The sequence below is a fragment of the Trachypithecus francoisi genome, unplaced genomic scaffold (genome assembly GCF_009764315.1).
Source record: "Trachypithecus francoisi isolate TF-2019V2 unplaced genomic scaffold, Tfra_2.0 Lachesis_group18, whole genome shotgun sequence".
NCBI classification, from domain to species: domain Eukaryota; kingdom Metazoa; phylum Chordata; class Mammalia; order Primates; family Cercopithecidae; genus Trachypithecus; species Trachypithecus francoisi.
Genome location: NW_022681463.1, coordinates 40,598,853 through 40,622,282, shown reverse-complemented (window position 1 = coordinate 40,622,282; position 23,430 = coordinate 40,598,853). Strand labels below are relative to the sequence as shown.

Sequence of the window (23,430 nt, the reverse complement as noted above, 5' to 3'; positions counted from 1 at the left end):
GTTACAGGGCCAGAAGCTTGAGATTTATTTCTAATATTCAAGTTATTCCAGCAGCATATTTTTCATGACAAATGGGATTAAGGCAAAAAGTGCAGTTGTTTCTGAATGTTTCTAGAACTAAAAGAAAAAATTATTTCATTTGGCTACTGAGTTGGTTACTGGTATTTCAGAAAACATCATAAAGACAGCACACAGAAACTTTTAAACTCATATCTGTGATACTAAAGATAAAAGCAGGAGTAAGTAACGAAGAAACTCGGGAATTGTGAAATTTTTATCCACACAGTTAACCAATAAGTGGTGGTTCCCTGATCAGTTATATTGGCCTGATATTTTGGTGTAAAAATGTATAAAATGTTTTATTACATCTAGCAGAACTTCTTTCACTAAAAGAAATTATTAAAACATCATTCTTAAATAGCTCTATGACAATACATAAAAATAACCAATTATGTTGTGAATTCAACAATTATTTCTAGAGTACAGAACTAAAAATCAATGGACTCCTTTGGGAAAAAATCAAAAACTATGCATAAATACAAAAAATGGTTCAATCCTTCTCTACAACAAATATCTTTGGAAACTCAGTTTCCACACAAACTGTAAATAAAAGGGAATTAAAGAGCCACAGGCAGTCATAGCTATAAAATAAGAAGCTTAGCTGGAGTCAAAAAGAAAGTCTTTTTTTAAATGAGATTATCTCAAAAAGTCATGTTGAAAAAAAAAATCATACATTTCCTTTAGACCATTTGCATCACAGAAACCAGAAATTTTGAGCACCTATCAACAAAAGAATTAGTATTTTGGTAAACACAAAAATCAAAAAAGTCTAATTAGCAGCATAAAAAGAAAGCACATCATCAAAAGCTCACTGTTCTCATTCACTTGTGATTATAAAAAGAAGCAATACTTCAACATTTAATTTTTTTAAGAGAATCTTATTTCCCACCTACCCCGTCGTACATTCTCAACTAGGGGTCAAGATAGTTTCTTCCATCAAGGGATATTTGGGCAAATAAGAATACGATTCAGGCTTCCTTCAAAGAAAGCTTTAATGACAAAATTCTATTTGCTAAGAACAAATAATTCTTCAGTTCCACCTTACAGATACCAAGGCAAACCTTCAGATTAAAGAGGTGAACTGGAGAAGGAAAGATGCAGAGAGAGAGATAAGGCTAGGAGAGAGATGATGAAAAAAAGTGGAGACCAAAATCTTCAGAGGAAAAGATACAATGCCTTTATGCTTAACACGGAAAGCAGCAGAAACTAACGTGATGAGATACAGGTATTTAAAGTTGAAAAAGACCTCAACCCCCACATTTTACAGATAAAGTAACTGAAGCCTGGAGCACCCAAGTCACCAAGAGAGAAGCAAGAAATCAGAAATCCTGTGGAGTGAATTCAAACCCACTGCAAGAGGCATTCAAGCACATTTCTAAACATCCTATTGGCTAGACCCAAAACAGTACCTTCTGCTCTAGTAAGTGAGAAAGTGTGATATTCCACTTTAAAATGCAAAAGGATCTATTCTTCCAGAATAAGGTCCCCAATACTGTAACCTACAGCAATGCTGCCACAAAAGATTTTTAAATGTCTGCATTTTCAAAATTATAGACATAAAATATTTCTTGGTACTTATAGAGCATATTAAATGAATGTATAAATCCAATTTACATGAATTGTTGTAATGTGAAATTGATGAAGAATTTGTAAATTGAAATATCATTGTATTTTTAAACTGATAGCTATATCTTTTTATCTGTGGATCCAGATCAAACACTACTCACAGGTACTTCCCTGTATCTTTGAAATTCTAATAATAGCTACCAAACTGTTGTTTCTGAAAATCAGAATTATTGAATTCCTTACAAGAGCATCTGATTCCTATCTGATATTAAGATACAGTGGCCAGGCATGGTGGCTCACGCCTGTAATCCCAGCACTTTGGGAGGCCAAGGCGGGTGGATCACTTGAGGTCCAGAAATTCGAGACCAGCCTGCCCAACACGGTGAAACTCCATCTCTACTAAAAATACCAAAAAGTTAGCAGGGTATGGTGGCACATGCCTGTAATCCCAGCTACAGGAGGCTGAGGCAGGAGAATCGCTTGAACCCAGGAGGCAGAGATAGCAGTGAGCCGAGATTGCGCCACTGCACTCCAGCCTGGGTGACAGAGTAAGAGTTCATCTCAAAAAAAAAAAAAAGATAAAAAGATACAGGTAAACTGTTTAGGAATAAAAAATAAAACTTTCCACAGTTGTTATTTGATTTGTTAAACCTATGAATAGTCATCAATGAGGAATCAAATCATACGAACTCACACCAGAAAACCTAATGTTGATAGCAAAGCCCTATCTCCCCAGCCAAAATTTTACCTTGGGAAAGGAAGAAAAATGGAATACTTCATCTGCATTCACTCTCAAAAAATATCATTTACTATAATGCTCAGAGTAAAAACACAATTCTTTTGTTATAGATTGGCAACTGAGCTAATAAAGGCAAAAACTCATATCCGGGAACCAGGAAAAATAGTATACTTTAAAAGCATCTTTAAAGTACTACTTCTTATCTAAAGCATAGTATTACGATGAACTGGGAGTCATGCATACCTCATTTCAAGGGAGGAAAAACCTGAGAATCCTCTTTAAAGTCTTCTTTTATATTTTTAACCACTGAAAACTTTAAATTGCCAGGCAGTGGTTGTTTGAGATAAGTATCTATAGACAAAATTTAAACTGCTTATTAGCAACCAATCCACTTAGAGAAGTGATAAACTAGGAAAGAAATGTGTAAACAAGGAGTCTGAGGTAGGCTTAAGACAGCAGTGGCAGTTAATACCCCACTCAAAATACTTGAAAAATCTTAATGGTGATTCTTCAGAGCCCGCTAAGAAAAGCAGACTCAGTGGCTCACACCTGTAATCCCAGCATTCTGGGAGGCTGAGGTGGGTGGATCACCTGAGGTCAGGAGTTCAAGATCAGCTTGGCCAACACGGTGAAACCCCATCTCTACTAGAAATACAAAAAAATTAGCCAGGCATTGTGGCACCTGCCTGTAATCCCAGCTACTGGGGAGGCTGAGGCAGGAGAATCGCTTGAACCTGGGAGGCGGAGATTGCAGTGAGTTGAGATCGTGCCACTGCACTCCAGCCTGAGTGACAAAGCAAGACACCATCACACACACACACACACAAGCAGACTGAAAAGGCACCACTGGCTTTCACACTTTTTCCTCTGTAAAGGCCTATCTTACATGAAGATAAAGGAGGGGAGATATGATAAGTTCAAAAAGAACCATAACATGGTATCTGCTATTTGTGCACTCAAAAGTAAAGGGATAAAGACACTTTCAGATTGTAAACAAAAGACCTGTGAGCCTTTTTAATTGAGAAGTTGAGGGAAAGTGAATAAAGATGACTTGATACCTTCTCCGTGTAACCCATAGACTTAGGGCATAAAGGATTGGGTCCTCATCACCTACCTTTCTTAAATTACTTATTTACTCACTTTAGGAATTTTATGGAAAAGGTATCCTGCCTATGGGTCTCATACACTTAGAAGTTTACCTACATAGCAAATCCCACACTAAGTGAACTAAAACATGCCCCAGTGTTCATCCAAGTTCTAAGACAATGGCTCTCCATTTCTTTAAATCTGAACTGTAATAACTGAGAAGAGGGCCAGGATTTCTGGTAATAGTCTAACACCTTCCTTGGGAAGCACAAGTGCCTCACCTGCAGCGACATCATGTCAGGTCTGTACTGCTTGCGGAAGCCAAGGTCATACATGAGGAATTTCAGCATTTCAAAGGCTTGTTCTTCACTCATGTGCAGAAGCAGGACTCCAGCCACAAAGCTGATTCCCTGACAGTAGCCCACTTCTTTGTCCAGCAAAGAATAGGCTTTCAGGAGGTTAAACAGTGACAGTTGCCCTGGCCCAAGCTGTACTGAAAAGTAAGGGTGAGTAGGAAATGTCCTTCCTGCAGACGAAAAGAAGAAAAATATTTTTTGAAATGTCCTCATGCCTTGGAGACCATAGAGAAATTGCAATTCAGTGACCTCCAAGAATAAATAAACACTCTTTCCCAAACCAGTGAGAGTTGCTTGGAGTCACCATGTAACTAAGAGTCTCTCTCTCTTTCATCCCAAGTCCTGCGAGGCTACCATACCATCTTCACATGTATGATATGGGAGGAAACATTTTATGCTAACCAGTACTTCTTTGTAGCAAAAAAAAAAAAAATACAATAAAATAAAAATCCACAAACTGATGACATACCCAGGAGAGATACCAGGAAAACAGAATATAAAATTTATTCTGACTATATAAAGCAAGGCAAATTCTAATTCATATAAAGACTACCTTCTAAATGAAACCAGAAGTCTATAAGAGATATTATATTATTTAAAAGGAAATCTTCATAGTCTATCAACAGATTTATTTCTGCTTTTCTTATAATATGACACTGGAGGGACTTTTTGGGTTTGTTTGGCTTTACATTCAGACTATCATTCAGAAGAAAACTTCTTTTTCAACTATATTTTGCTCTTTGCTCTTAAAATACCTCCACAAGCCAACCACTTTCCTTTTTCAATACCTAAAAATATCAAGGAAAATAAAGGGTCAAGTCAAGTCAATTTCAAATAAACACCCCTCTAAAATTTACCTCTAGGTATCAAATTACCACAGAGACACTTGAGCTGGCAATGTGAGTCCTGAATCACTAAAGGAGAGTTCTATACCCAGAAACAAACCCATCTTCACATCAAAGCTGTTTATACTGATATGGGACTTTCCTAGTGCCACAAAAATGAAGGGAGATGTTAGCGTCCCTGTGAAATGATTACTCATGTCAGTTAGAACTTCCAAGAGGGTCAGGTTTTAAAATGTTTTCTCCCACATATGCTTAAAAGTGATTTTTTTTCCAGGAACCAATAAGATTAATTCTGCAGAGCCAGTAAGAGGAAGATATGAGAAAATAACAGTTGCATGCTGAAGAAACACAGATGGCTACAAGTAGAGCCAAATAAGCAATTTTTTAAATTATGGTTTTATTTTCTCACTTAAATTTTTTACTAAGGAAAACTATAAATACACTTTCTATCCATTAACTTGATTCTAGCTCCGTTTTTGTCTGACTGTAATATGATCTCATTCTCTCTCTTTAATAGGACATCATGACTACCCCTGATGGTATCACCAATTTGTGGTCAGAGAACCACAGATTTGCTTGGGAACACAGGGACTGCCTTGTTCAATGCCCCCACTTAGTAGAGAGGATTGACACTGAGAAGCAAGGCAATCTGTCTAAGACCACAATTAGTGGCACAATCAGCACAAAAACTCATTTTCAGTTTCTCTGTAAAATCCCCTTTTTAACTCTGCTGGGCTCAAAAAAATAATTAACTGAGCTGGGTCCTTTCCCAACAAGAGCTATTTGTCATCCAAAAGGAACAGAGGTTAAAAACTAGGGTTTGGTTAGTGATTTTTCATATGCCCTAATATAAGATGACCCCAAACATAAGGTAATCTTGTATTTTCCCAAATGGGCCCAAATAACATATCTGGCCACCTGACATATACCAACTTTTAGGAGTACAAATAAATTGGTCAAATGCCAATGTATAATATTTAATCTAATAATGTAGATATTTTAAAATAATAAAGTATATTACAGAAAAATTAGACACAATATAATTTTTAAAAATCAAAGCATTTTTATTTCCACAAGTTATTTGAAAATCAGCATTTAAGAAGACTGCTGGCTGGGCATGGTGGCTCACGCCTGTAATCACAGCACTTTGGGAGGCTTAGGCGGGCGGATCATGAGGTCAGGAAATTGAGACCATCCTGGCTAACATGGTGAAACCCTGTCTCTACTAAAAATACAAATATTAGCCAGGCGTGGTTGCGGGCACCTGTAGTCCCAACTACTCGGGAGGCTGAGGCAAGAGAATGGCATGAACCCGGGAGACGGAGCTTGCAGTGAGCAGAGATAGCGCCACTGCACTCCAGCCTGGTCGACAGAGGGAGACTCCATTTTGAAATAAATAAATAAATAAATAAGACTGCCTTACGATTCTGTCAGTGGAAATTCTCCCCCAGGCCATGAGTACCTACTCCTACCCTATTAGCGCAACTAATGTTTCACTCACCCTATAGGTGTATAGTCATAATTTCCACCAACATAACCATTTATCATGTTGCTTTTAAAAGTGATAGATAAAGGATTGTTTTCAGCAATGTGTCCAGGAATACCTAGTACACCTTTGTTAAATTTTTAACCTATTCTAAGCCGTTTCAAAACCAGCATTGATTAAAATACAACTATCTGCCCTAAAAAGTCAGTTGTTCAAAATGCAGTAACTGAGAGCACCCCATAATATGACCTTTATAATAATTTAAATATAAGATGGTTCCCTTTGCAGAGGCAAAGTTTTGGGGTGAAAACTTCATTTAATACGCAGGCATTTATTGGATCATCAATCAGGAATACGGCCAACTTGCCCTCAGTAAAGGACAAAGTCAATGGCTCCGCATATGCCAACAGGTGCTCTTTATCAGCCCCAAGAACAAACAAAAACCAAAACAACTCAACAGAAGGATCAGCTGTTTACATTTGTAAATTATAATCCACATGCCAAACATACCTAAATCCACGAGAATCGCATGCTGCTGAGCAGTGAGCTGCTTCAAAAGTTCCTTATAGGATATGTCAGGAGGCTGTTGTTTATTAGGCAATCTGTGTCTGAGGCGGTACTGTAAAGCCAGGAACTGCCAAATTTCTCCTCGTCGACTTTTGGGAACTCCTACAATCAAGGAGATAAATAACCAAGGCCTTAAGCTCTGGAATGAAGTTGTTAGATCCCAGTTGCTTCACTATGTGATTCTGGTAAACAGGCAGCTGTGTGTACTGCACGCCACTCTAAGACCACGCAGTACGATTGACAGGAGTGTATTTTGACAAGCTTAATCCTATAGCTCCTGATGTCTTGCAAAAGAAAACCCTCACACAACACTTAACAATAATGACATTAACAACAACATCACCCATCACTTACTGGGCATTAATCAAACATTTATTGAGAGTGCCTAGCTACAGAGCACATGCACTCAGAAAACAACTCAACTATAAGGTAGGCAATTACTATTAGGCCCACTTTATAGACAGAAAGCTGAGGCAGAGATGAAGTAATTGCCCCAAGTTCACATGGCTAGGAAGTGGCAGTTTAGAATTAGAACTCCGAAAGTCTGGTTTCAGAGGCGTGTATTCCCAAAAGTATCCCAAAGTGTATCCCAAAGTGTATTGCTGCCTATTTTCACTCTTTATTTGGCTTGAGGATAGCAACGAATGCTAATCCTAATTTACAACTCTAAATATTTGTCATCAACAAGTAACTTTATAATAGAGAATCAAATGGCATTCTTATATGGGCATTAAAAATGAAAGAATAGGCCAGGAATAGTGGCTCGCACCTGTAATCCCAACACTTTGGGAGGCCCAGGCGGGCGAGTCACTTGAGGTAAGGAGTTCGTTACTGGCCTGGCCAACATAGCGAAACCCTGCCTCTACTAAAAATACAAAAATTAGAGAGCGTGGTGGCATGCACCTGTAATCCCAGCTACTCGTGAGGCTGAGGTAGGAGAATGGCTTGAATCTGGGGGACAGAGGTTGCAGTGAGCTGAGATCGCACCACTGCACTCCAGCCTGGGAGACAGAGTGAGACTCTGTCTAAAAAAAAAAGAAATAATAAAAGTAGTAAACAATAAGAAGGTGTAACTGACATGCTCCAGAACAATATTCGCGCTTTGAGAAGAAAATGCTTAGCACATATAATAAAACATTAACTCTATTATGCTTCAACACCAAAATGTATCCCAAGCAGTTCGAGGACACTATGACTATGTTTTTTATGCCAAGGGAAATGAAGTAAGCACTGGGAGGGACAAAATTCAACTCTGCACAGTGCAGACAACTTTATTTCACTCACTAGGAGTTTTCAGTTTGGACAGATTGAATCTGCAATGGGTTCCTTCGCTCCAGCTGGTTAAGGAAAGGCTTAATGGCAGTAATCTCTTCTGAATGAATGCCAGAGTTTGTACAAGCTGAAAGTATTATTGTCCAATAGGTGAAACCGAGGCTTGTTGGCATGATTTATGAGGCCTCTACAATATAGCTCCAAACTACCTTTCTAAGCACCATTACTTCCCAGTCCCTGATGTATACTAGACGCTTGTGGTCATTTTCACTTCTCCAGTTTTTAGCACCTACTGTTGCCTTTAGGGAATTTCAAGCTCCCTCACTTGATTACCCGTTGTACGTCTATTCATCTTTCATGAATGAGCTCGAGTGTCACCTTTTCTGTTGAAGCTCTCTCTAACATCTCCAGATGTAATCAGTCCCTTTTCACACACTATTTGACTCATACTGTAACATTACCTTATTAGATTGCAGTTAGCTCTATATGGAAGTTTTGTCTCTTTTCCTCACTTAAATGGTCCTTGAGAATAGCAAGCATATTTTCATCTCTGTATGATAAAATCATATCCCTTGCTGCTTATACATTTGTTGAATGAATGAATGACAGCATAGAAAATGTCCTTTTTAGAAGGTAACTATCAGCCCACTAAATGAATCACTGATAACATGAGTGGGCGGTTTTATTATCCATCCAGTCATAAATGTACAAAAAGCGACATCATTCCAGTCAAACATACATTTATTGAGCATCCAGTATGTAGCAGAGAATAAAGCAAAGCAGTCAGGATGCCTCATCATTGAGTGATGAATAAATCCATTCTCACGAAAATCATCTCATTCATTCATTCATTCATTCATCCATTCATTCATTCAGTAACAAGTGCAAGATACTGTCTTAGGTGCTAGGTGTGCAGTCGTGGGGTAAGAAAAACATTAAACAAATACATACATAATTATTAAACTATAAATTATGATTAAGTATAATTAATCATGAAAAATAATGATAAAGCACAATGAATTGATTTTTTGGGGCGTCGGGGTGGTGCTCTGAGGAAATGGTATTTGAGGGACCTGAGGGATAAAAGGATGCTCTGGGCCTAAAGTGCAGGCAGCAGGCACTCCAGGAGAGGACCAGGGGAAAGGGCGGAGGAAAGAGGAGTGAGAAAAGGATGGGGTAGAAAGAAAGGGAGATGGGAAATGAAAATGTAGAGAAGTAAGGAAGAAGAAGAGTAGGGAGGACTGGAACATTCCATGCAAGAAATAGTAAAGGACATATCAGTGCTCAAAGTATAACAGTTCAGTGTCTCCAGAGCATACAATACACGGTAAGGAGAGATACAAAATTAGATCAGAAAGAAGGAAGGAGAGATTACAGAAGAACGATACGGTTTGGCTGTGTCCCCACCCAAATCTCATCTTGAATTGTAGCTCCCATAATTCCCACGTATAGTGAGAAGGACCCGGTGGGACATAATTGAATCATGGGGGCAGTTTCCTCCATACTATTTTTGTGGCAGTGAGACTCATGAAATTTGACGGTTTGTTAAGGAGAAACCCCTTTCACTAGGTTCTCATTTTCTCTCTTGTCTGCCTCCACGTAAGACATGCCTTTCACCTTTCACCATGATTGTGAGGCCTCCCCAGCCACGTGGAACTGTGAGTCCATTAAACCTCTTTTTCTTTAGAAATTACTCAGTATCGGGTATGTCTTTATCAGCAGAGTAAAAATGGACTAATACAAAGGCCTTGGGCACAGGGCCAAGAAGTTTAAACTGTATCCAATAAGAAATGGGAAGATAAGCACTCCTAAAATATCTTTGAAAATCATTTCAAAAAATGGTATAATCCACATCTCACAGACATTCTGTTAACCATTATTGGGTCTCCCAAATAAAGCATTCAATAAAAATCTTTAGGATTTCCATATCTTTAAGGATAAAGAACACTATATTAAGTTTGTCAATGAAGCAGCTTTCAAAATAACTCTTATCTCAATTTAAACTTAACTGTGGATCAACAGTCTCACACATTGGCATAGGCTTTTAAAACAACATTCGTTATAGAATTTCTTTGGGTATTTTGGAATTTTTATTTTACATCCACAGTTTATGTAGGCTATAGAGATTCTAATTTTAACATATTTAATGTGAGTCACAGAAATTGCAACTAAAAGTTGACTTATTCATTTTATTTTTAAATTTAGAATTCTTAAATATCAGGCATCTTATATGGCATAGCAGCAATAAAAGAATAAATGCAATATAATGGCTAAATAAAAGCAACTTCTCCAAAATTAGTGAAGAAACGAACGGATGAAAGAAAAGTGGTTGATTACTTAGCCAGAATATAAGTCTCTCTCTATATAAATCCATACAGGTATATATACACATTCATGTAAACATACATATATATGTAAATGAATACTTCTGACCAAATGATGAAAATGAGCCAAGTTTGAAAGACTGAATTATTAATAATTTTATGGCAGTGATCAAAGATTTGTATCAATGCATGCCCTTCTCTCTTGGTAAACAACACCACCAAGCTGAAAATAGGTTTGTGCTACCTCCTCAGAGACGGTCACTAAACTACAAGAAGAAACAAATCACTTCTTTTTTTTACTAAGCAAAACACAAGGACAAAATTACATCTGAGCTCCACAAATCAAACAAACAAAAAAATCCCGCAGGTTTTTCCGTAAAAAACAAAAATTATTGAGATTATCCCAAATACCTTCTTTAAGAAGAGTGTGAATATCTTCCATATCACATCTGATTTTAGCTCTGCAGTTTAACAACTTCTTATCCCAAGTTATTAAGACCTCTTTCTGACATGCACCAACTTCTTCATAGTCTAATTTAACTTTTCTGGACTGGAGTTCATCTCTGCTTGCTAAGGAAAAAAGAATTTACGTAAGACCAATGTGTTTTTAAAATGTAAAATTTTAAACATTTGATTGTATTTGTAAAACCATACCAAATGACTTTCAGGAATTAACTGGTAGTATATCTTAAAAAGAAAATTTAAAACAAATTGAGGATACATGAAAGGGTCTCAAGCTTTGAGTCATTTCATGAGAGAACAAAATGAAGAATAACTTCCCAAGGAGGTTTTACTCTGTATCTTACATATGGTAAGTCTGCTAAGCATAAAAAGTAAACCATGTTGATCATTCTATAATTTTCCATTTTTTTGACAAATGTGATGGATAGCCTAGGAAATGATAGCTCACATTATCTTAAACACCACTGAAGTGTTAATATTTTATATGTGCTATACATGAGCAAAGACTCATGCTAATCTTGATTTGAAAAATATATGACCATGATAACATGATACATATTTATAACTGTTTCCAGAGTTATCCACACTGCCCTTAATAACTAATAAAACTAGCTTATGTGTTCCTGTGTTCGTTATTCTCTCTTTTGTTTGCTTTTGGTTTTGCTTTTTAGAGACAGGGTCTCCCTCAATACCCCAAGCTGGAATGCCGTGGTGCAATCATAGCTCACTGTAGCCTCAACCTCCTGAGCTCCCATCTCAGCCTCCTGGGTAGCTGGGACTACAGGCATGCGCCACTACACTTGGCTAATTTGACAAACTTTTTTGTAAAGATGGGGTCTCGCTATGTCGCCCAGGCTGGTCTTAAACTCCTGGCCTCAAGCAATCCTCCTACCTCAGCCTCCCAAAGAACTGGGATAACAGGTGTGAGCCACTGTGCCCAGTCCTCCTGTGTTCATTTGTAATAAACTTAAAAAGGAAAATTCCTTTCACTGAAGTTAACACTAATTCTATTTTTTAAATAATAAATAATTCTCTCTAATTTGATGGTCAAACATACATGCCCAGAGCTTATTAAAATAAATGTCTATAAAAGCAACTAGTATCTTGATTTGGTCTTTATCGTGAAAAATTGATTTCAAAAGAGAAGGAAGAGCGGACACAAGAGTATACTTCTTCTCTTCATTAGGATCACGGTGGACAGGAACGTCTCAGAGCAATCTGTATTCACGCATGCTCAAAGCGCTTGGCCACCTTACCTCCTGCAACACAAATCTTTGTCATGCATCCCAAGTCCTCGACAGCACAAAAACAACAGCAGAATGAAAGTTACTCTTTACTTAGTGTGGTTGAAACCATTTCAAAAGACTTAAAATATCTTATAACAAACTGTTATTCAAGCAAGGCAGTAAAAATTCTTACTTAAAAGTCCAGACATAACCTAAAGATAAATCGCAGTACAAAACTATTCCTTCCGGATACCACAGATGGCTTTCTAACACGGTTTAGCTTGGCTGTTTGGCTACTTTCTTTATATTTCTCTGATAACCAAATAATTTTTTTAAAGGTGTGAGTTTATTAAGGCTAAAAACAAATATACTCCTATATATAACTTTACTAATTATTTTCTTCACGATGGACAAAACATACTTCCTTAGAGTTTTTCTCTAATCTTCTCTAGATTATTGTTCATTTAAAATAATCGCAAGAATCTGCTTATGTAACAGCAGCACACCCTGAGGATAAAATGGTGAATAGGGACAGTTAATATCTACCCTTAACTGTTTAGAAAAGACTAAAGAACTATCAAGAAATAATTATCCATTGGTTGGAATTTTCATAGTTTAAACTATTTTTTATCTCTGTTTTGTAGGCTGAGAAACAGAGAACTGATAAAGGTTTCTGAGAATGTATTCTAAATGTCACCTCCTTTTTTATCCTGTAAAATCAGAGAATATAACTGACCTCAGAATACACATGCAGCCATTTATGTGAAACATTCCATTTCCTTATATTTACATAGCTGAGAAATACTGCGGGGTGCTGGGGAAAGTCCGAGAACCACGATGAATAAACCTGAGTTTTGGTACTTGCTCTGCCAACATGTCACTATCTGACCTTAGGTTAATTCCCTACCTTCCCTGAGTCAGTCACTACTTCTGCTGTAGAATGAAGAATCTAGCTAAGTAATCTCTAAGACTATTTTTATTTCAAATAGTCTATGATTCTGAAACTATCCTTTGATATTTTATATCAGATTTTTTATTTGTACATACTCCCAAGTGAAATATAGTTTCATGCATTAAATTTTTCGAGGAAATGATGACCATTTTCTTTTTTTCAACCTATTTTCCTGACTTAGTTCAAGATATAAGCACTTGCTTACAATTAAGAATTCAATTTCTTTTGAAACCTGTGAAACTTCAAGTAGGCAGACCATTTATCGCACTGAACTTTTAAAATTATGCTAATGACAATTAATAGCATTTTTAATTTTAAAGAAAAGAGGATATATTTCCAAAGGATCTTTAAAATCCTACATACTTTTCACTCCGCCAACAGCAATTTTTAAAAATGTGCTCTTGCAAACTACATATAGTTAAAATAAAAAATTGAATTGAATCATAGGTGCAGTAACAGGAATTTTAAGACAGATGATAAACTCAGCAATGTGGAATACCTGCACTAAAAAAGCTTTAGGAAAGACAACAAAATAAAAGCAAGTGAGAGAAATACCTAAATTATACTTGTGCCAATAATCTTAAAGGTCAAACGGACCACTTAGGTTAAATGTTTCATTTTACAAGTGTAAAAATGAGGCCCCTTCAGGTTAAGTGATTTTCCCAAAAGAATGAAATGTATACATTTTTTGGATTTCTTAGCATCTCCTTATATGCGGTTCTATCAGTACTGGAGTAAATTACATCATTCTTTCAAGGGTGAAAAACACATTCCAGAGCATTTGGTAATCATAAACTTAGCAATAAACCACCACAAACAGTACAAAATCTATTATAAATTATTTGATTATAAATGTAATAACTTGAATATAATTTTGTTAAATAGAAAATTTACAAAGCATTAACAAAAAATAGGAACAGACTTGGCTTGATAACAGATAATTACAATTAAATAGTTAAATTGAATACAATGTAAGCAGAATTTATTTGAAGTAGGCATATTTCTCCCATTATGAATGTAATTAACCTGAAACTTGAAAATCACATTCAAAGAAAAAATTTGCTTTCTCATATTTAAGGATTTTTTAGAAGTGACACTAAGATAATAAACTTTCAGACACATCAAATACATTGATACCATATTATCTACATTCTATTTTACCTAAATATACTCTAAAGGTTTCTTGTGTCTTAAATCTATTTAAAATACAAACCCATTTAAAACAAAACCACAAATATCTTAAGCTGACCTTTCCCATGTTATAACCACCTCACAAAACGGAAATCAACAATTATAATCAGCAGATATTCTTCTTAAAGTGTGCATACAGTCCAAAACTGAGTGCAGGTGGCATGTATGGGGAGAGAAAGGTAGGTTTAACCTACACCCTTCAATCATAGCATCATAGCATTTAGTCTATTAGAATGGCTAACCTTCAAGTTTCTGGTTTTCTTTTTCCATTCGAAGCAACAAGATTTGTTGGTGTATAGCTTTTCTCCACAAGCTCCTCAGTTCTTTTGATTTCTTTCTTTCTTCAATCTTTTCTGGGTCATCCTCCCCAGACAGGAATATAACCAGTGGTTCCTCCTCCATGGTTGGAGAGAGGGGGGACAGTGGCAGCAGCTCGTTCCTGTCCAATCCATCTGCCGAGAAGAACACAGTGAGAGGCATTCCTTAGCAGTAACCCAGACTACACAAGTTTCTGTAGAATTCACATTCTCATCTGATCTTCTACACTTAAAAATGTCACAAAGCCTCTTTCCCCGTAACTTAGTTTCTGGAGCTAATATTTAAGCGAATTCACTAGACTGAATTCCCCTTCCAGATTTCCCTGTCATGATGAAACAAAAGCATAGGTCATTTCACCACTTCTTCTTTCTACCCAGAGAGCTCTGTAAGATAGGTGCCCTAAAACTAACTGGCCTCCCCTGAGTCCAACACTTCTGCAATTTACTTACGTATATTCTCTGGCTGTGAGGAACAAGAAAATTAAGTGGCTAGGTATCGGTGATCTCCAAAGGTCTACATCGATCATCAGAATCCATCAGAAGCAGAGCCACTGAGCAATGCTGGGTATCTCCTGGCTGAGCACAGTACTCCGTCTGCTCACTCCTCCTGCAACACCTTTTTCTTTTTCTTTTTCAACTTTTATTTTAGGTTCAAGGGGTCCATGTGCAGGTTTGCTACATGGGTAAATTATGTGACTCTGGGGTACGACGTACAAATGACTTCACCACTCAGGTAGTGAGCACAGTACCTGAGAGGTAGTTTTCAATCCTCATCCTCCCACCCTCCACCCTCAAGGGGCTCCCAGTGTCTAATGTTCCCTTCTTTGTTTCTACGTGTACTCAATGTTTAACTCCCACTTATAAGTGAGAACATGCAGTATTTGGTTTTCTACTCCTGTGTTAATTTTTAGGATAATGGCTTCCAGCTACATCCATGTTGCTCCAAAGGACATGATTTCATTCTTTTTCATGGCTGCACAGTATTCCATGTGCAACACTCCCTTAACAGGTGACTCATTCTCTCCCTTCCTACTGCCAATGATTTTCCTATTAACAACCATAATCACATCTCTTAAAACATTTCAATGGTTGCTCATATCCCAAGAACAAATTGGGACTAATATTTAAGTTCCTTCAGATTCTGGTCTCCACTCAGATTTCTAGTATCATATATCAATCTCCCATTCTTTGCATCCATTATGCTGAATTTCTCATGATTCTCTGATCTGAAAAGTTCACTCAAATGACTCCAGAGCTTCATCATTCCTTCTTTCTAAAGCACGGTTCTTCCAGCAACGAGTTTAAATAAATATCTAATTGTTCTGTGAAGCTTTTTCTGACCATCTCAGGCAGAGTTAACTTCATCTTTATTAATACCAGTTGTTTCCTTCTATTTTTGTTTTTATTCACTGACCTCTGTCTTTACTCTTATTATTTACTTCCATATGTTTTCCTGTTGTTGTTTTAAAATTTTAATACCTGGCTCAAACTAGCTTTTTGAGTTGAACACTCAGTATAATTAATTTTTGGCCTTCTTGATTTTATGTAAACATATTCATGGCTTTTCACGGCTCTCTAGATCCATTTTAATAGGTAAGACTCTAATCATCGAATTTTCTTCCTACTAGCTTCTAAGAGTAGTTTTCTATTCCCAAACACATGTCATTCTACTTGTCTTCTAATCCTTGATTTCTTTCTTTTTTTGGCATTGTGGTCAGATAATATTTGTATAAACGATCATGGTTATCTGAATTTCAAAATGATTTACTTAAAAATCTTTGTGGGGCCGGGCGCGGTGGCTCAAGCCTGTAATCCCAGCACTTTGGGAGGCCGAGACGGGCGGATCACGAGGTCAGGAGATCGAGACCATCCTGGCTAACACGGTGAAACCCCGTCTCTACCAAAAAAAAAAAAAAAAAAAAACTAGCCGGGCGAGGTGGCGGGTGCCTGTAGTCCCAGCTACTCGGGAGGCTGAGGCAGGAGAATGGCATAAACCCGGGAGGCGGAGCTTGCAGTGAGCCGAGATAGCACCACTGCACTCCAGCCTGGGCGACAGAGAGAGACTCCGTCTCAAAAAAAAATCTTTGTGGACAGGTACATCATTACATTTTATGAATGTTCCAAGTGTGCTAAAAATTAGTGAGTTTTCTCCATAGGAGGCAAAGTTCTGTATAAATATTAGGTCAAGCTTATTTATTTGTGTTACTCAAATACTATTTATGTTTAATTTCTAAAGATGAATATGTTAAAATCTCCCATGGGAGCTATTAATTTAGTGATTTCACTCCAGAATTCTTTTAGGTGTTATTTTCTAGCTCTCAAAATTACATCATTATGTATGTTCTCATGATTGTTCTATCTTTTTGTTTACCATTACATGTGCTTTGCCTCTTTGGATGCTCTGGCTTTAATTTAATGAGTCAATTACTCAAAGAGAGCTGCCTGTGCTCTCTTTTGCTTAGTATTTGCCTAGTGTATTGTATACATTCCTTTATTGCTTAATATTTCTACATCAGCTTGTTTTATGTGTGGCTCTTATAAAAGGCTATGTTGCTTTTCTAATAAAAAGATCTTTGGAAGCTGAGGCAAGATGATTGCTTGAGCCCAGGAGTTCAAGGCTACAGTGAGCTATGATTACACTGCTGCAACCCCAGCCTGGGCAACAGAGCAAGGCCTGATCTCTGGGGCAAAAAAAAGAAAAGAAAAGAAAGAAAAAGGACACATACTTCTTTCCTAGCACTATCATAGTTCCCTCTACCTTGCGAAGTAAGCCCAAGTACAGGTTTTGGAAACTCTCTCACTCATTCATTCATTCAACAATCAGGTATTGACTGTCTAATGTTTTCTAATGGTACCTGAAAGAGAAACCACTGTGTCACATACAGAAAGTTATTTCTACACTGTCATCACTTAAATCTCTTTATACACAGCATTTGCATTCCATTAGCTAATTTCTGACACTCATAGGGATGAATTCCTTGGGGAGCACCACACAGACCTTGCTGCTGCATTGCTGAGGGTGATTTGTTCATGGGAGAAGCAACCCTGAGGAAAATGCGCTGCCGCCAGGAGATCCGGCGAGGAGTGACAGAGGTTCCTCCCACACTTAGGGACTCATTGCTGCAGGTAGATGAGGTCCTTTTCCTCCCTTCTCCATCACTGTTGAAAGCAAATAAACATATCACTTGTAAGGAGAGCTGCACATCATGGCACTTCACAACCAACTGGTAGCACAAGCCATTCACAAGTTCTGTCATGGGCAAGCACAAGCCACAGGCAACATGGAGCAATGCGTCACCAGGCACACTAGTCACCCAGGCCACCACATCCCGGGGAAACAGCAATCTAGGCCACAGCCCAGTCAAGAGAAGCTCCCCTGTTTCTACTCATTCCTTAGCAGCCAACCAGTCCTAGTTCTAATCCGAGGAACAGAAGCACTTTTAAGGAGGAATACAGGTTGCTTAAGTCATGAACTCATGCTTTGCTAAGGAAATAACATGAATAGCTTATTCAAAACAAGGTAAATATTCCATAAAAGGCTCACAAAGTGCTTTTGTTAGAGCTCTTATAGAACATGTCAATAAGGACTGTTTCTAATTGCCTATGACTGTTAAGATCTGTCTCTGAATTGTTAGCCACCAATAGTTGGATCATGGCAGAAGATAACCTGAATATAGGCAGAACAGTCAACCTTGGGATTATTGTTAGGTGATATACCAAGAAAAAACTGGGGTCAAATAAGATTGGATGGCTAAGTTAAAAAAATAGATCTTTTAAATTTTTATTGACTTATTTATTTTGCAAGATAAGGTCTCATTTTTTCACCCAGGCTGGAATGCAGTGGTGCAACCACAGCTCATTGCAGCCTCCACCTCCTGGGCTCCAGAGATCCTCCTGTCTCAGCCTCCCGAGTAGCTAGGACTACAGGTGCACATCACCACACCTGGCTATTTGTTTTAAAAAATCGTCATAGAGACAGCATCCCACTGTGTTACCCAGTCTGGTCTCCAACTCCTGCGCTCAAGCAATTCTCCTGTCTCAGCTCCCAAAGTGTTGGGATTACAGACATGAGGCACCACACCCAGCCTGTTAAAAAATGTTAACAGATTTCTTTATAGCAGTACTTGTTAGAGACTGTTAATACACTGGCATGCATTGTACCTCTCCAACAGGGAAACAGTGTATAGAAATCCCCCAACTTATTGAAATTAATTGACTCTAGAATCACCTCCCTCATTTTTTTTTGGGGGGGGGGCGGGAGGAGTGTCACATCATTCAATATTAGTGCATAGGAAAATGCTCCTCTACTGTAAACATTTCATTTCCTAGAAAAGACCACTTTGAGTTATGCTAGGCCTATCTGCAAAAAAAGGTCAGTATGACTCAAAATTATTTTTGAGATCAACTATGTTTGCTGCTGGAAGACCCTACAATAATTGGTGCTGTTAGTGGCAGGGATATATTACATTTTTAAGTTTCACAGTCTGAGTTTGCCTTAGAGAATGATGAGGATACCAATATTTACAGGTGATGATACCAACAAATGAAGGTATAAGACTTTTGATGGAATCAAAAAGGTCATTGCTGAGGTCAGAAATAAAGCTCAGCCAGAACAGCCACCCTCAGATACTCCAAGGAACTCCGTAGTGTTCAGGCAATTAATAATGAGAAGAGCAATTCAGCATCTGCCTATCATATCTTTATTTACTCAGTCAATTCAGTTAGTTCTAGTCTGGATCTGTTTTATGGAAACATTACTTCTGGATTGACTAAATAAAAGTTAAAAAAAGACTTCTGCGCTGCTGTGCAGACAGTAAGTATTATGATGTGATATTTAGAAAGTACAGTACTTGATATATATATCTCAATATAGTCAAATTCTGGTTATTATATATCCTGAATAACATTATAACCCTAATATGTGTCCATTGTTCAAAATTCCTGAGGCAGTGGCCAGGAGCTGTGACTCACCATCTGTAAACCCAGCACTTTGGGAGGCCGAGGTGGGCGGGTCACCTGAGGTCAGGAGCTCAAGAGCAGCATGGCCAACATGGTGAAACCCTGCCTCGACCAAAAATACAAAAAAAAAAAAAAAACTTAGCTGGGCATGGTGGCGGGCGCCTGTAATCCCAGCTACTTGGGAGGCACGAGGTTCTCTTGAACCCAGGAGGCAGAGGTTGCAGTGAGCCGAGAATGCACCACTGCACAGAGCAAGACTGCATCTTAAAATAAAATTATAACTAAAAAAAAATTTTTTAAAAACTCCCTGAGGCTGGGCACAGTGGCTCACACCTGTAATTCCAGCACTTTGGGAGGCCAATGCAGGTGGATCACTTGAGGTCAGGAGTTCGAGACCAGCCTGGCCAACATGGCAAAATCCTGTCTCTACTGCAAATACAACAATTAGCCAGGTGTGGTGGTACACGCCTGTAATCCCAGCTACTCAGGAGACTAAGGTGGGAGAACTGCTTGAACCCGGGAGGCAGAGGTTGCAGTGAGCCAAGATCACGTCACTAGGGCAAGACTCTGTCTCACAAAACAAAACAAAACAAAACAAAACCAAAACCAAAAAAAAATTCCTGAAATATTGAATATATATATATATATATATATATTTTCTTTTACTTGCACTTTGGAAAACATTAATGCAAGTATTTCCCTTTTAAAAATATGATTTGAATGTTCTATATATAATAGTGACAACCCAATAAATACTGTTGAAGTACTCATTATCTTCATTTTTGTAACACGATCTTGCTGGCAGTTATTTGCTAAATGCCCAGTTCATAGGTATATTTCTAGCTTCTAGTGTAGTAATGGGCAAATAATAAGCACTCAAAAATATCTACTGAATAAATTAATATTTTATACAACTAAATGACATATTACCTCTGAAGATTAAGTGAAACAGACAAAAATATTGGCTAGGCTAACATGTCAGGAATAAATAAAAGATCTACCTTCTTAAAACCCTTTATTGGGAGTCAAGTCCTAATAGCTTTGTTTTTCTAAAGTATGTTCTGAACTGTTGATGGCACTGGTAGGTATTGACCACGACAATGCTGTTAATAAACAACAAAAAGCATATTTTTTCTAGTAAGTGTTATTCTTTTCCTACATAAAGGCATCTAATTTATAATTTAAGCTTTGAAAGCTAAATAAAATACTTATTTAAAAGCACTATTTCAATGCTCCAACAGGGCAAAAGATCAACAAATATTAATTTATCTTGACTTTTTTAGTGCTCTAACAAACCAGAGTTGACCAAATCAAAGGATTCTGAAATGTTTATATTTTAATGCTGGAATGAATACAGCTTGTAAGAATCACCTTCCAATTCACTGCTAATGACATATCAACTGTTTAGAAGGTACTAAAAATAAAACTGAGCTGTACCCATATCAGTTTCATGATTGCCTATAAAACACAAAGTTTGGGGGTCAGTATGTTATAAAAGAGGTGCATACAGTATTTACATTAGACCACTGATACCTATTCAGAAATTTCATAAACCTAAAATTTTAAATCCTATTATATGAATAAACTGCCCAATGACATATTTTTCTCCCATGTCTGGAATTGAATGACTAGTAATAAGCCAAAAATTAGCAGTAAAAATAAAAGATAATAATATACTGAAAAGAAGAACTTACAGAACAAACCATTGACCCTTTATCTTGTACTAAAAATCGACATCTTGAAAAAGCAGTTGGTTGCTGAGATACGGCAAAAGCAGCTCTGCTTTTAATAAGAGAAGATCTGTATTCAGAAGTCAAGTTCCCAATAAACATTTAAGCAGTCAGTGCAATTATGCAACTTATAGCAGTTTCCTGTTTGATTTACATTTAGTCAGCAATCTGACATTCTTAAGGTGGTAACTGCAAGAATCAAAACCAAATGAAACACTGCATCAAAATTCCTATAACCCAACTTGGAAACTACACTGGGATGGGGGTGAGGGGAGTTTATTTCTTTTGGTTTGTTTGTTTTTTATTACAATATTAGTTATCACATTGACTTTTCCTTTAATTAAACTTAGATAAGAAAGCATAATGTCTACTTTTCGAGTAAAAGTAAAAACAAAACAACATGTGGTGTTTACTGTAATAATAATAAAGCTAAGACTCTCAGCACATACTTCATGCCAGGTATCGATTATTCTAAATATTTTACAAATATAAATTAATTTCATCCCTACAGCAACGTTACAAGGTAGGTGTCATTACTACTTCCATTTTTAGTGACAATACTAAAGTAGAAAGAGGCTAAGTAACTTGCCCACAGTCACAGGGATAATAAAGTGAAGGAGCTGGGATGCAAACCTAGGTGGTCCAGAATCCAGATATTAGGCACATCCTGCCAGTGTAAATACTCTGCATTAGTTCTGAACAAAGCTCTATAGGACCACAAAAACAAAGCTGTTGGGATCCCCAAGATCCTCTGCATTTCTGGTGAAAAATTAAGTCTCCAATTAGCACTAAGCCTCTGTGTTGGGTACTTCTCTGTCCATTTTTTAATGGATTAATTGTATATCAACAGAGAAATAACTTCAGAGTACTATCAGGTGCTCGTTGATGTAAATGTCTCACTTCCTTTTCTTTGCTTTGAAATAATTACATTCCAAAATGTATATACTTTTAACTGTAAATAGAAGGACCAAATAAAAAAAACCTTAATATAGCTGAATATACATACACTGGTATTTTAATCATCTTTACATGTTTAAAATGATGAAGCAAATTATAACCATTCCCTTATGTTTTCATAGAATCTTTTTCTTTCTTCTTTTGTATTTTGGAATCTAAACATGTGTATTATAAAACTGGTTCCCAAGACACATATTCAGGAAAAGTATTCTGTGCCAGCATTACCTCTATCAGAAATTCACAAAGTTAAAAATGAGTATCTAGGAAGGAAATATAACTTGGAGAACTCCCACCCATTTTTGACTGGTATATTGTATATATACTCCCTCTTACCACTCACCAATTAATTAAGAACCACAATTTGTGAACATAAATTAAGCCTTTATATGGAGAGAAAATATCCCATATTAAATATATTCCCCAATATAGGGTAGGAAGGCTATTTCTAAGTCCTTTGTATATAGCATCCATCAAATGATATAATATGAACTTGTCAAAGCTTCAAGATAGTCTTTTAACATATCCTTGAACAAGCAGTTATAGCCTTCACCAGATCAACTCTTAAATTAACATCATACTTCTTATTTTAACACAGAATTGTAATGCCTGCTTGCCTGCTTTAAAAGAATTCATTGACTATTGTGCAGAATGGAGGTGCTCTAATGACCACTCACAGAGACTCAACTTTAAGAAGGATGTAGTCATATTTTACTTCCTGCCAGGGCAACATACATACACTTTGCACAAAGGTAAACTCTTCTGTCAGGACGTCTCGCAAAGGTGGTGTTCTGCTGAGCAGCAACCTGCCTCCTATCCTCCAACCCTCTGGCACCCAGCTGAAACTCCCAGCACCTGCACTTCAGCCTGAACGACACAGCAAGACTCTATCTCTAAAGTCCAAATAAATGACTAAACACTGGCTAAATCTATATCTAAATCACCATGAATGACAACATAAGATAGATATCAAAACTTGATTAGTGTGACAGCAACTATTCAACTGAAAGCTGAAAAACTTTTCTCTTTGTAAGCCTTAAGAAATCCTAAGTAAAACAACATAGAAATGAAACCATATTTTTTCTACAGGATCCACAGTACAGTTTAACTCATAATTGTATCAGGTGCACTAACAGTTTATATAGGTTCTGGCTTTCAACTGCATACACATCTGTTATCCTATGGAAAATCTTTACTAATTAAATAAAACTGAGATTAAACTATTCTAGTGGAAATCAATATATAGTATTTGACATATGAGTCAAAAGAGATAGTCAGTGGAACAACGTGTAGATAAAAGAAGGAGAAAAAAAAAGAGTTTTACTTCCTAAACTCGAC

General features: G+C 37.2%; 1 protein-coding gene across 6 annotated transcripts in view; it reads right to left on the bottom strand.

The window, feature by feature from the left end:
* Nucleotides 1-23,430, bottom strand: part of TBC1D4 (TBC1 domain family member 4) — a 210,378-nt gene that overhangs the window by 11,076 nt on the left and 175,872 nt on the right. For 5 of the 6 annotated variants that reach the window (XM_033177546.1, XM_033177547.1, XM_033177548.1 and 2 more), the window contains 5 exons: nt 17,448-17,608; nt 14,375-14,584; nt 10,713-10,871; nt 6,649-6,807; nt 3,733-3,977 (listed from right to left, as the gene is read on the bottom strand). In XM_033177546.1, the coding sequence (XP_033033437.1) occupies nt 3,733-3,977; nt 6,649-6,807; nt 10,713-10,871; nt 14,375-14,584; nt 17,448-17,608 (934 nt within the window). Of the gene's footprint in view, nt 1-3,732; nt 3,978-6,648; nt 6,808-10,712; nt 10,872-14,374; nt 14,585-14,899; nt 16,243-17,447; nt 17,609-23,430 lie in introns of those variants that run through there. The other variant, XM_033177551.1, reaches the window with a different exon arrangement.